Source organism: Rattus norvegicus, chromosome 8 (assembly GCF_036323735.1).
Source record: "Rattus norvegicus strain BN/NHsdMcwi chromosome 8, GRCr8, whole genome shotgun sequence".
NCBI classification, from domain to species: domain Eukaryota; kingdom Metazoa; phylum Chordata; class Mammalia; order Rodentia; family Muridae; genus Rattus; species Rattus norvegicus.
In genome coordinates this window covers 118,421,753-118,434,539 of record NC_086026.1, presented here as the reverse complement: position 1 = coordinate 118,434,539, position 12,787 = coordinate 118,421,753, and the positions used below count along the sequence as shown (strand labels likewise).

Below are 12,787 nucleotides of genomic sequence, written 5' to 3'. Positions count from 1 at the left end.
GAGAGAGAGAGGGAGAGGGAGAGAGAGAGAGAGAGAGAGAGAGAGAGAGAGAGAGAGAGAGGGGAAGAGAGAGAGAGAGAGGGAGAGAGATATCTCCTATTGACTTATAAGACCTGGCAACTCCCTAGCTGGGCCTTGCTCACTCTGAGTCCCACTCTGGACTCTCCCACTTTCTTTCTCAGATTCCTGTGCATCCAGCTGGGTGTCTCGGACATCTTCAACCCCACAGATGTCCTACATGCACCTGAGATGTACTGTGGCGCAGTCCCATAATGATGGGGTGCAGTAATGAGTGGGGGATTTAGTCTCAAAGTTAGCACTCAGTATGACACGACACGCTGCTAGTCCACATTACCTCTCAGGCAGGGCCTTCTGAACAAAGATTCCACACATTGCCTCATGCAAATGCCGGATTATTCCGTACTTCCATGCCTTGTCTCCTCCCTACCCTTTCCAGCCTTTGGAGGTGCTTTTCCGGGTCATGTAGCACTGGGAGGCTGGCTCTAACCACACAGCCAGAAAGTTCCAGCTAGTCCTATTCCCATTTCTAATGGAACTGTCCCTGATATGCAGCCTCCTGGCTTGCTGGGATGGTTTGTATACCCAGGGCCCAGGGAGTGGCACTGTTAGAAGGTGTGGTCCTGTTGGAGTAGGTGTGTACCGCTATGCCTGGATCCGGGATGTTTTGTCCCAGGCTGACTTGAACTCAGAGACCTCCAGGCCTTAGTCTCCTGGGGTTAAAGGCCTGTACTACCTTGCCTGGGCCTAAGCTTTTCATAGCCACTATGCATCAAGATCTCCATGCCAAGATCCAGAAGATCCAGTCTCCCAGCTTCAAGATCTGGATCACAGGTGAGCCCTCAATTCTGGATTGTAGTTCATTCCAGATATAGTCAAGTTGACAACCAGGAATAGCCATTACACTTGCTGAGCCTGGGGTAGCCCTAATCAATGAAGCAACTCTCACTGCACTCTGTGGTAGAACTCAGGCACAGGTACATGAAGAAGCTGCCCTAAACTGACAAACTTGTGAACAGGTGACCGGACTGCTTACTCTGAATCAGGTGACAACTCCGAGATGCTATGAGATGTGGCTGAGCGAGGTGTGGAAGGTCCAAGTGCAGAGGCTGTGGCGGAAGGCGTGGCAGTGGTGTGAGGGCCCGAGGGTGTGCTCGAGGACTGCACAGAAGAGAGGGCTGAGGAGTTGAAAGAGGCAAGGATGGAGGACAGAATGTCCAGTTGCTCTGTGGAAGGACCATGGCTAGGGCCGCTGGCTGGGTCCTCCCTGGCTCTGAGAAGCTGTGGGGCTGGCCCAAGGGCCTCCCGGGAGGGGTGTCGACTAGGCACTTGGTCCAGCCGCTCCCGAGAGTTCGAGATCCTAGATAGAGAGTCCAGGGGCCTGGATGGCAAGAGGGGGTCCCTTGAGAGTGGCCTCTGTGGAGACAGGGGCAGAGGTGGGTGCTGTGGGTCAAGGTCCCGGTTGCGTCGGGGTGGGGGAAGTGTGCTCAACCATTCTCGGGGTGCCCCTAAGTCCAGCGCATCCCGTGACCCAAAGCGGCCAGCCATGGTTCCAGGGTAGTCCCGAGGGGGCTGTCTCCGTGGTAGTGTGCTGCCCCTATCTCGGGGTTCCAGGCGGGCTGGTGCAGTATCCAGGCGCTCCTGGGAGCCTGGTCGGCTCAGGGGGTGCAAAACAGGTGCAGGAACTGGGACCTCTTCTAGTCGCTCCCTACTCAGCTGTCGCCTTAAGAGCAAGTCCAGCTGTTCTCGAGAAGAGTAGCGGCTGGCCGGCTGTGAAAGACTACCTGTACCCCCACCTGCATAGATGCGGCCATAGGAGGCAGCCGGCACAGCACGGTGGCCCAAGGTAGCTGCACGGCACCAGGACAGCTCAGGAGTGCCTCGAGTCTGAGGTACCAGTGGGTACTGCAACCTGTTCTTCAGGATGCCTGTGGAAGGAGCAGAATTGGGGACCGGGTGTATGTCCAAGAGCGGGCAGGAATCTACTAGCTAAGGAAGTGCCAGCTCCTGGGATCCTGTGACAGAACTGAGGTCAGCAGCAGTGTCAAAGGTCCCAGACAGCCAGCGGAGGAACAAGAGTGGAGAGGGTTGGGGATTTAGCTCAGTGGTAGAGCGCTTGCCTAGGAAGCGCAAGGCCCTGGGTTCGGTCCCCAGCTCCGGAAAAAAAAAGAACCAAAAAAAAAAAAAAGAGTCCAAGTGGGAAACTGTGATCCTGTGGGCCGAGCTAGGGCAGTTATTATGGTACAGGGTCAGGGCAGAAGAGGGATACCCCAAGTCCTGGAAATACAGGCTTGGGTCAAAAGGATAGGAATTCCCCGGGGTTGGGGCAGGAGTGGTTTCCAATGTTGCTGTAATGCAAGACTGAGGGTGGAAACCTTTTGTGCTGATACAATCTAAGGACCCAAGGGTACAAGCCAGGATGTGGAGTGGGCAGGAACTCCACAGATCAGGCGGGGAACATGAGGCAGGGTTGAAGATCACATTCCGGTTAGAGTTGAGCAAAATGGTCTCCTCATTTGGGATCAGGAAGCTAAATTCCCATAAGTCTGAACCTAAGCAGCTTCCAGGGCTCCCACAGTGAGGTCAAAGGGTCAGGGATCCTACCTTTCCTCTGCCGCTGTGCCCGGCCCAGGGAGGTTTCATCTCCACTGGTCAAGGCCAGTTCAGGCTGGTTGTTGTTGGCTGCGTCTTTGTTGCTGTCTAGTCCGAGGCGCCTTTCAGAGCCCCACGCCTGCAGAGCGCACGGTGCTGCCTCACACTCCCCCAGGGCTGGCCAGTAGGACAGTAGGTCATTGCCGTCCACATCTGTGAAGCCAGTGCAGGTTACAGAGGCCCCTGGCTTGACTCCAGAGTTTCCTGACACTTGTGATTTAGACTCTGTGACCCCTGATACCCTTCAAGTCCTGGCTATCTCAGCTGGTGAGATGGCTTTGCCCCTTTGACACCAAGTCTGGCAACATGCATCTGAGTCCCAGGAACACACGGTAGAAAGAGAACCGACTCCCACAGGTTCTTCTGTTACCTTCACATGAGTACTATACCATATATACATCTACGCACGCACGCACACACGCACACATGCATGCACGCACACACACAAGTTTGTACACACAGAAGAAAAATCTTTTTCAAAAGAAATAAGAATGGGAGGACCTCCCTTCTCAGATCCGTGGAGCCACTGAAGGAAAGGTAGTGGTCACAGATAGCGGCCATCCTTAGCTAGAAGGGTTTAGATGAGGTGGAATTTCAATGGCCGAGCTAAGGGAGACCAACTCACAGGGAAGCCAGGGGCTGAAGGGACAATAAGTTACTCTGTAACGTCTCTGACTTCATTGCCATTGCCCAGGTTGCTGCTGGGTTCCCAAGCACTCCCAGAAATCTGGATAGAATGGGGGTCAGGAACCCTGAGATGGTAAGGTCCCTACATCATATCTAAGTGAGATATGGATCCTTCGATCACCCATGGCATCAGCTCCTATCACCTTTGGGGTGGGCAAGGAGCCTCTCACTCTGGGCTGCCCTGCGGAGTGGACGTTGGAAACGCCCTCGAGTCCGGCCATTGTCCTCGCTCTCTGAAGATGGGATGGATAGGCTCCTCTCCTCCTCCAAGGACAGGTCGCTGTCAGAGTCAGAGTCTGCACCTGGAGTGGAAGGTCAGAAGGAAGGTGAAATGGCAGGGGACTTGAGGGATAAGAAAAGGTCCTGAGCTGAGGGTCTGGAGGTGGGCGAGCAAGACAGCAAGGGGGTGAAGGTGGGGACCTGGATGGAGCTCGGCATGGGGGTTAGGATCAGAAGGGCTTGAGTCAATCATGGATGGACTAGGTCAGGAGTGGGTTTGGACAACCAGGGATGGGTAGGTGCTTTTCCAGGAAGCCACCTGACTGGAGCCTGTCCCACCAGTTAGCTACTGCCCCCATTTTGGGGCAGAAGAAAGCAGATCATGAAGACCCCCTCTAGCCCCTCCTCCCTGGCCCAGGGCTCCAACTCCACCAGCGTCTCGATGGAACATAGCCACATCCAGGTCAGTGGGGCCGGCATGAGCCTGGAGGCTGTGCTCAGCGTGCTCAGCGGTCGAGCCGTGTCGAACCAGAACATTGTCCCTGGAAATGAAGAATCAGAGAAGTGTGTGACAATGTGCTTGGGAGGCTTGGGACTGTGGAATGGCTGAGGAGCCTCTGCGTGTTCAACAGAAGACATCAGGGCAAAGCATCAGTCGAGTTCCAGTTAGCCATCCTCCCTCAGATCTGGTAAGGTCAACCCCAAGTGAAGTAGTACTGGACTACGCCATATACGGTCGCTTACCTGAGGTAGCTGCGGCCCCGCTGGCTGTCCTGGTCCTGGGCCCTGCCTGAGCGGGCACTGCTCACTGAAGAGACGGTGGAGGCACCAAGAGTGATGCGGATAAGGCCACTCTCCTCAAAGAGGGCTGTGTTGTTATAGGCCCCAGACCCCTGAGGGAGGTGGGTGGGACAGTGTGTGAGCTAGTTCTGCAAAGCCTCAGATCCAGGCTTCCCACGCCCACCTTCAGCCCTGCTGGTCCCTCACCGGCCCAGGTGCTGGCCTTGTTTCCTCGGGAGCTGCCTTCTTGCCTAGACAGGCTGGTGTCCAGGCGGCCCGAGCATCTGCATTCAGGACACAGAAGAGCAGCAGCACAGCCAGGCCCTGTGGGTCAGTGAGGGTCAGCGAAGGTCACCGAGAGATCAGAAAAGACAGATGCTCCGGACATAGTCAATGCGCCAATCAGGGGCCAATAAAAAAAAAGGCTTTATGGATCAGCACCAAGGGGCGTATTAGCTGTCACGGGGTAGCGTGAGTCATTGAGGAATCCAAGGGAGTAGGGATCAGAAAAAAAGTCACGGAGAATCTCAGGACTAATAATGAAACGGGCCTATGGCAGGAGGGGCTGGAGTCAGTAACAGCCTGGTCAGCAAGGGGTCAGAAGTTGCAGTGTGGGTGAAGGTCAACCCAGGATCAGCACCCAGCCTGATGTCAGTGTCTAGCTGGGTGTCAGCTCTAGGCCTGGAGTCAGCAACTAGGGTCTGTGTCTGGTCTGGGATTAACGTATCCTAGTCAGTTAAGCAGAGTGAGCTCCAGGCCTGGTGGCAATGCCAGGCCTAGGGCTGGAGGCTCGGATGTTTTAGTCTGGGTTGGGAGAAGGGCCCCAGAGGTACCTGGAGGCCACAGAGTCCAGCATGGAGGTAGTGGAAGGCCAGTACGCTGTGGTTGACTGCCAGAAGGCCAAAGAGCCAGGAGGCACTGACCAGCAGAAGGAGCAGAAAAGAGCTGCGAAGGGTCCTGCTGCAAGGACATGGGGGGACACAGGAGGCACACCAGGGTCAAGCAGGGCTTATGCAGGGGACACAGGAGGACACACAGCGATGGAAGAAACACCTCCCACAGGGACACGGAAGTCTTGGAAGGACACTGAGGAAGATGGGCAGTCACACAGAGAACCGGGAGCGTGTTGAGGGAGCCGCAAGAGACCATGGGAAAGCCAATGAGTAAGGTAGCCATGAGAGAAACAGAAGACAGAGACATACACGGTGGGGTGAAGTGAGTCATTCAGGCCACTGGTGATTCCAGGGAGGCCCGGGGGACTGAGGGCAAGAGGGAAAGCACTTTGGGGGCCAGAATACAGCAAAAATTCCAGAGAGGAACCATAGGCCACGGCAAGGGTGACTTCCCTCCATGCAGGATTTTGGAGTCCAACCTCCATCAGGTATGCTTGGGGCCCAGAACCCACCCAGGAGGAGATGGCCATTCTGAGAACCCCTACTAGCCAACTCACAGCACAGAGGTCTTCTTGGCCTCCCTCTGCCCTGTGGAGCAGGATGTGCGGGCCGCGAGGAGAAACATGATTCCATTCATCTATACCCACAGTTGAAGGGGGAGAGAGAGAGAGAGAGAGACAGTAAGGAACAGAAAGAGACTAAGACTACATGCCCAACCACAAAAAAAGAGAAAGAGAGAACAAGAGGGGAGAGAGTGAATTGAAGCAAAAAAGGAGATAGAAGAGCTGGGGGGGAAAATCACACCGAAAAGTCAAAGATGAAGAAGAAAGCTGTGTGGGATTGTGAGAGACTCAGAGAGAAACAGGGGTGGAACAGGAAGGGCAGTCAAGGCTTGGGCCCCCGTTAACCTCGCACCTCCAGGCCAGTTGAGTGGGAGCTCACTCTGTGACCTGGCATGAGGTGGAATCAGCCGGATGCCATGCACTACCACCTGGCCCTGCCTCACACTTGCTCCAAGCCTCCTCCTTCCTTTCCTCCCTCCTTCCCTCCCTCCCAAGACTAAAGCACACAGGTAGCCAAGAGCCAGACACTCACCACAATAACAAGGACTATAGGACCGGCAAAACTCCAGATAAGAGGTTCGTGGATGGAGATCCAGCAGAAGTCGGGGTTCCCATAGCCCTCCGGGTCCAGCCCAACAGCAAGGCCTTTAAAAAGAGAAGCAGTGAGATCAGAGCAGCATATTCCCTAGTATGGGAAAGAAATGGGGTAAGGGCAAACAGGCTCCTTCCTGAGTAGGGAGCATGGGAACTGAGGTCGAGGGATCATGACATGGTTTGAAGACATAGTCTGGGGTTAGAGTTTGGAGATCACAGGCCTGAGAGGGTAAGACCTCACCCAACAACACAGCAGGGACGCCCCAGCCCAGGGCATGGTAGAAGCGCATAGCGCCACGATCCACATTTCGAGGCTCAACCTGCATTCGGTAGAGGTGCAGGCCCTGCACGAGGAGCCACGCGAAGGTGCTGAGGAAGAAGTAATGTAGGAGGATGGCGACCACTGTGCACAGCAGCTGAAGGCGGGGCCAGAAGATGGGTGTCAGAATCCCTCCCACCCGCCACATCCTCGACTCCACCCCAGACATCCCCTTTCCACTTAGTCCCCTAACAACAGCATCCGATCCCAGCCAGCATCCTACCCTAACCCAGGACCTGGACTTAAGCATCCCTGATCTTAGATCCCGAGCTTCGGCCTCAGGCTTTCCAGAAAAGGGTGGAGTCACTGAGACGCAGCTCCCCTGGCCCTGGCCCCACACCTGGTTGTGGGTCCTGTGGATTCCCAGCAGGAAGAGAAGCTCTGCCACTCCCAGGGCAGCTGCCACATTGGCATGGATCCCACGCACGTTGGACTTGAGGCTGCGCAGGCTCAGCAGGACAGCTGCGGTCAGAACTAGCGCAGTCACAGACGCCGCCACGACCACATGAGTGAACACCGCCAGCAGCTCTAGGTCTCCCTCTAGCCGCTGTGGAGTTAAGGATGGTTACTGGGATGCCCTGTTGACTTCCCACTCCTTTGGGTCACAGAATACGACCCTACCTCACGGGGAGAGGCATCCATAAGGACCCCGAAAGTGCCCGTCCGGCTACAGCGACACCGTGCATGGGAGCCATTCCTGTGTACCAGCTCACAGTCCCTTGCCGTCCACATCCCATGCTGGTCTGCCCTGTATCCAGAGGAGAGTTGGGTCCACCTTCCTGCCTATGTCCCAATGCAGGCAGGGATTAGTGAGATGGTAGGGGAGGATGGGGGTGCCTGGAGTTGGGGAACGGCATTCCTCATGGGGCTAATTGGACAGTGGACAGGCTGGGACACATTCCAGAGTTTAACAGGGACAAAAGGGTTCCAGAGTGGGGTCCTCACGGGCCAGGTGGGTCCCACTGCACACAGATCGCCTTGCTCCGATTCGCTGTCTGTAGTAGGCGGAACTCAAGGTTGATTGGGGACACTAGGGCACCTCTGAGGAAGTTGCGTCCACGAAAAACAGCCACGCTGACCACCGGGGAGTTCATAACAGGGTTCTGGGGAAGCCTGAGGAGATACCCATCTGGTCTTGGATACTGCTGACCCAAGACTAATTGCGCACTCTCCCTGCCTTCAAGCCACAGGCCATGGCTGACCAGAGTTTGGGATACCCTCACAGCACAGAGTGTGTGTAAGAGCGCCAGCCAGCGTTTCCTGGGCTCCCAGAGGCTTCAGACTCACTGCCTAGACGGGCCTGAGGCCTGAACAGCTCCAGACTGGTCTGTATTTATCAAACTTTCCCCTTCTCCTGTCTCCATCTGACCTTCCCAACCACCCTGCCTTTGCCTATCTATACCTGGATCATGTGTGTACCCTTCTTCTGTATGAGCATGCACGCATGTGTACGTGTGTACGTGTGTGTGTGTGTGTGTGTGTGTGTGTGTGTGTGTGAGAGAGAGAGAGAGAGAGAGAGAGAGAGAGAGAGAGTCTCCATCTACTCTTTATAACCAAAGAAAATTCACATGGAACCCAGAGTTCGGGTAACTCCCTGGAGGTGTGCTGAGAATTGTCTCTGTTTACCTGTGGACCTGCTCAGCTGTCCACTCAGTAAAGGAGTGCTGGGTGGGGTAGAAGCTCACAAAGGACTCAGGGTTGAGGGGACTAGGAGCTGCTTCTATAGCCTGGTACCTGGCGCCCCGGCGCTCAGCTTGGAACTGGGCAGGGAGAAGCCCTCCCAAGGCTCGATACACGAGTAGAATGACTATGGAGATCCCAGGCTCAGACTCAGGCTCCAGAGGGGCAGGTGGGGAGACCACACCGGAGGCTGTGGCGTTTTCTGCGTTGCTGCTTGTGGGCAGAACTGCCAAAGGAAAGGAAGGAGCTACAGTGGCCTCCTACCAAGAGTACCCACAGACCTAGCTCACACCCAACCCAGCACCAGGCACAGAGATCTCTTCCCCATAAATGCAACGGCTGGGGAGTGGAGGATACAGGAGCCATGAAAGGAACACAGGAAAGGTATCGAAGCTGATAAGGCAAAGGTGGCCTGGGGGAGGGGCTCACACAGGAGCCATGAGGTGGAAGGGGTCTGGAAGGAAGAGTCGGTGAGGGAGACATGGTATCAGGAGACAAGGAGGCAGGCCCAGAAGTCACCAAAAGGGCTCCTACCTTCAGAAGGGGATGGCTGTGGGGACTGGGAAGGCAGTAGCACATGAGTATGAGGATCCCAGGCGTCCTGGCCCCGGAAAAGGTTGCTGTGGTAGCGGGGGTAACGGTGGGCTCCCTGGGATGAACTAGGTTGCTCCATACGGTCAATGCTGAGCACTGCCCAAGAAAAAGAGGGGTAACCCCGGTCAGGGACCTCCTTCCTGTGCCAGAGGTTACATTCCCACCCATGTCCGTGCTACACCCCAGCCTCGCATGAGTGCAAGGCCCAGCAGAGCACCGAGGATTGGAGTAGGTGTGGCACAGCAGTAGCGTTGTTAGCCTCAGAGCTCCTCCTGCCCTTTTATAGCCCCACCCTTCTCCTGTCCCATCTACCACTCACTGATATTGGGTGTGACTAGTCCGACAGGATTCAGATATGTCAGGTCCATGTTCCTTGCAAGTGTGGCTGCATATTCCTCCAGATGCCGCACCAGCCCTGCACTACCCGGGGAGCCCCCAGGGGCCCGCTGCCCCAGGGCTGCCCACAAGTCTCCTGTCTCTGGAGCCAGCAGTGCAGAACCAGCCCATAGAAGGTTCTAGAAGGATGGAGAAAGAGATGGATTCACCCAGGTGGTGAGGATGTACAAAGGGTTGGGGCAGGTATGACAGGGTCTAGCCAGGTATTAGTGGGGGCCCAAGAGACAAAAGGGCAGGACTGGACACGGAAGAGTGCAGTGGTAGGACCTTCACTTTTCCAGAGGTGAGGATGGGTAATAAGCTGGGTGTCCAGGCTGGGAGGAGGTCAGGGAGAAGGAGCCGTGGAGCTGGGGGTTAGCGCCATGGAACAGGGGACATAGAGCAGAGCCTACCTCATTGAAGTGGGCATCTTGTGTGGCTGTCAGCCCGAAGCCCTGCTGATGGCTCTCGAAAGCCAGCAAGTAGGCCAACAAGCGGGCAGTGACTCGGACATCTTGGCTAAAGTAGTGGTCAGTCTGGCCGGTCACCTCCCGCAGCCTCTGAGCAAGCTTCTTGGCCTCCACAGTATCCAGTGCCGTCTTGTTCAGCTCTAGGCCATCCAACTGCCAGGACAAGGATGGCAGCGGTTGTTCTGTGGTCCTGTAGGCCTTTCTCAAAAGCCTTACAGGGAGAGAGGCTTGGGCAAATGAAAGGCAACTAGGAAATTAACGCCCAGGAGGTAAGGGCTGAGGTATATACTGGCCCATCGCAGGCCTGGGGTGGAGGGCACTATCTGGGCAGAGTCTCACCAGCAGACTAAGCTCTCGAAAGGCAGGAGAGGTACAGTTGAAGAAGTCAGGCTCCAGCCAACCGTGGTCTTCATCACACAGCCGCACCGCAGCACCTGAGGGCAGGCAATTCCTGGTCAGGCCTGGAGCCTGGGTACCTTTGCTGACAGGTGGTCACAGCACCCTCTTCTATCCCATAGGAGTCTGGAGGTAGGGGCCAGAGTGACAAGCATCTGTGGCTAGGTGCCTAGATGCTGCGGCCTGAGCAGGGTGGGTCCCAACAGCTTCTTTGTCAATTCTCCAGAGAGATCTGTGAGCCTTTCCCATGTGAACTGACCAGATAAATTAAAGTATGAGGATGTGCTGTAGACACACAAAACACACACATACACACACACACTCACACACATACACACTCACACACACATTCACACACACATACACACACAAGCACACATACACACACTCACAAACACTCACACATACACACACACTCACACACATACACACTCACACACACATACACACACAAGCACACATACACACACTCACAAACACACTCACACACACTCACACACACTCACACACACTCACAAACACACTCACACACACTCACACACAAGCACACACACACACTCACACACACACTCTCACACACACGCACAAACATACTCCCATACATTCACTCACTCATTCATACATATGAGCTTGGATAACCTTACATGTCAACATGTCAACAATACTTATCACACACACACACACACACACACACACAAGCACACATACACACACACTCACACACACTCACACACAAGCACATACACACACACTCACACACACACACTCTCACACACATGCACAAACATACTCCCATACATTCACTCACTCATTCATACATATGAGCTTGGATAACCTTACATGTCAACATGTCAACAATACTTATCACACACACACACTCTCACACACACAAGCACACATATACACACAAGCACATACACACACACACACACACTCTCACACACATACTCCCATACATTCACTAACTCATTCATACATATGAGCTTGGATAACCTTACATGTCAACATGTCAACAATACTTATCACACACACACACACACTCACACACACAAGCACACATACACACACAAGCACATACACACACACTCACACACACACTCTCACACACATACTCCCATACATTCACTCACTCATTCATACATATGAGCTTGGATAACCTTACATGTCAACATGTCAACAATACTTATCACACACACACACACACACACACACACACACACACACACACACACACACACACAGCTCTCTTGTATACTCCCAAGCACACTGACATAGACAAGATCGTCTAGGAGTATCATCTGACCCAAGTGAGGCAGGAGCAGGGTTCTCCTGCAAGTTGTAACTACCCCAAATGGGGACTTTACTATCATTGCCTTCCCTTCTATGGGGTTGGGATAGAAGGTGAATAAGTTGTGTCCACCAGCAAAATAAAACCTAACTTCAATTCAGATCCCCAGCCCCTCAAGACAGACTCACAGACACATGCACAGGCACAGGACACACGTGTGAGCATGCGCACACAGAGAATCTCTGTCCAGCCACTGCAGAGATCTCAAGCAGCAGGGAAGGCCCTCAGGCAGCAAGGAGAAGCTGGTGGGTGACTCTGACCAATAGGGAGAGCCCTACAAGGACCCCCGGAAGTGGGGGAAAGTTCGTAAAGAAAGAGGAAGTGGAGAGAAGACCTGAAGGGTCTGGGATGATAGGGAGAGATCCCTTAGGACTTCAGGCTTCAGAGACATTCTCTAGGGTCCTCAAGTCACAAGAAGGGGCCTCCGGAAGACTAGGAGTAGGTTTTAGAAAGCTCAGGCAGCAGGGAGGGGTCTGCAAGGACCTTAAGCAGCAGGAGGAGGGTCTGCAAAAGCTCTGGCAATGGGAGGGGGCAGCGCACCTGAGCAAACACGTACCCCTTACCTGTACCCCGCAATCCTGCCCAGAAGCCAAGAGAAACAGATGGAGGCTTAATAACAGTGTAGGAAGAGAACCACTAAGAAGTATAAGGGGCCCACGTGAATGTCCCCCCTACTCCCAGCTCTTCACAGACATCTGACCACCAGAATTGGTGAAAGGGGTGACTAAAACAATCAGAAAAGAGATCCGCCCAACCCTCGGCAAGAATGCTACCCACCACATACTCACCCAAGGCCCCCCGGGGACAGGGTACTGTGGCCAAAACACCAAACTTAGTCTGGGGCCACCACACACCAGATCTCAGGGACTTGGGGCAGGCATCGTAGAGTACTAGGGAGAAAGGGGATGTTAAGCCTGGTGGCCAGGTTCCAGGCAAGGAACACCACACCTGCTGCTCTTCTACCACTCCTATGCAGAGGCCCAGAGTCTACCGCTCCCTTTCTGGCTTCTGAAGCGCTGGGCTGTTCCGGTCTATGACAGTCAGCCAAGTATGCTCGCTAACTGTAGGACTCCCTGGGTATAACTGGTCTCCCTCAAGAAGAGCTTCCTGGAACCCTCCACCTCCAGGGGCCAAGAGCACCACGGACTCTAGCTAGAACCAATTCTCTTCATGGGGGGGGGGGTGGATAGAACTCGCTT

General features: G+C 54.5%; 1 protein-coding gene across 9 annotated transcripts in view; it reads right to left on the bottom strand.

Annotated features, from left to right (window-relative positions):
- The window catches only part of Celsr3 (cadherin, EGF LAG seven-pass G-type receptor 3), a 29,458-nt gene that overhangs the window by 4,054 nt on the left and 12,617 nt on the right, over positions 1 to 12,787 (bottom strand). Inside the window, 20 exon segments of one of the 9 annotated variants that reach the window (NM_031320.1) lie at positions 1,055 to 1,946; positions 2,623 to 2,823; positions 3,501 to 3,659; positions 4,009 to 4,118; positions 4,321 to 4,469; positions 4,564 to 4,680; positions 5,190 to 5,316; positions 5,807 to 5,886; positions 6,345 to 6,457; positions 6,648 to 6,822; positions 7,066 to 7,272; positions 7,347 to 7,473; positions 7,671 to 7,838; positions 8,460 to 8,631; positions 8,940 to 9,095; positions 9,319 to 9,514; positions 9,788 to 9,997; positions 10,184 to 10,278; positions 12,152 to 12,166; positions 12,377 to 12,478. In NM_031320.1, the coding sequence (NP_112610.1) occupies positions 1,055 to 1,946; positions 2,623 to 2,823; positions 3,501 to 3,659; positions 4,009 to 4,118; positions 4,321 to 4,469; positions 4,564 to 4,680; positions 5,190 to 5,316; positions 5,807 to 5,886; positions 6,345 to 6,457; positions 6,648 to 6,822; positions 7,066 to 7,272; positions 7,347 to 7,473; positions 7,671 to 7,838; positions 8,460 to 8,631; positions 8,940 to 9,095; positions 9,319 to 9,514; positions 9,788 to 9,997; positions 10,184 to 10,278; positions 12,152 to 12,166; positions 12,377 to 12,478 (3,571 nt within the window). 9 annotated transcript variants of the gene reach the window in all.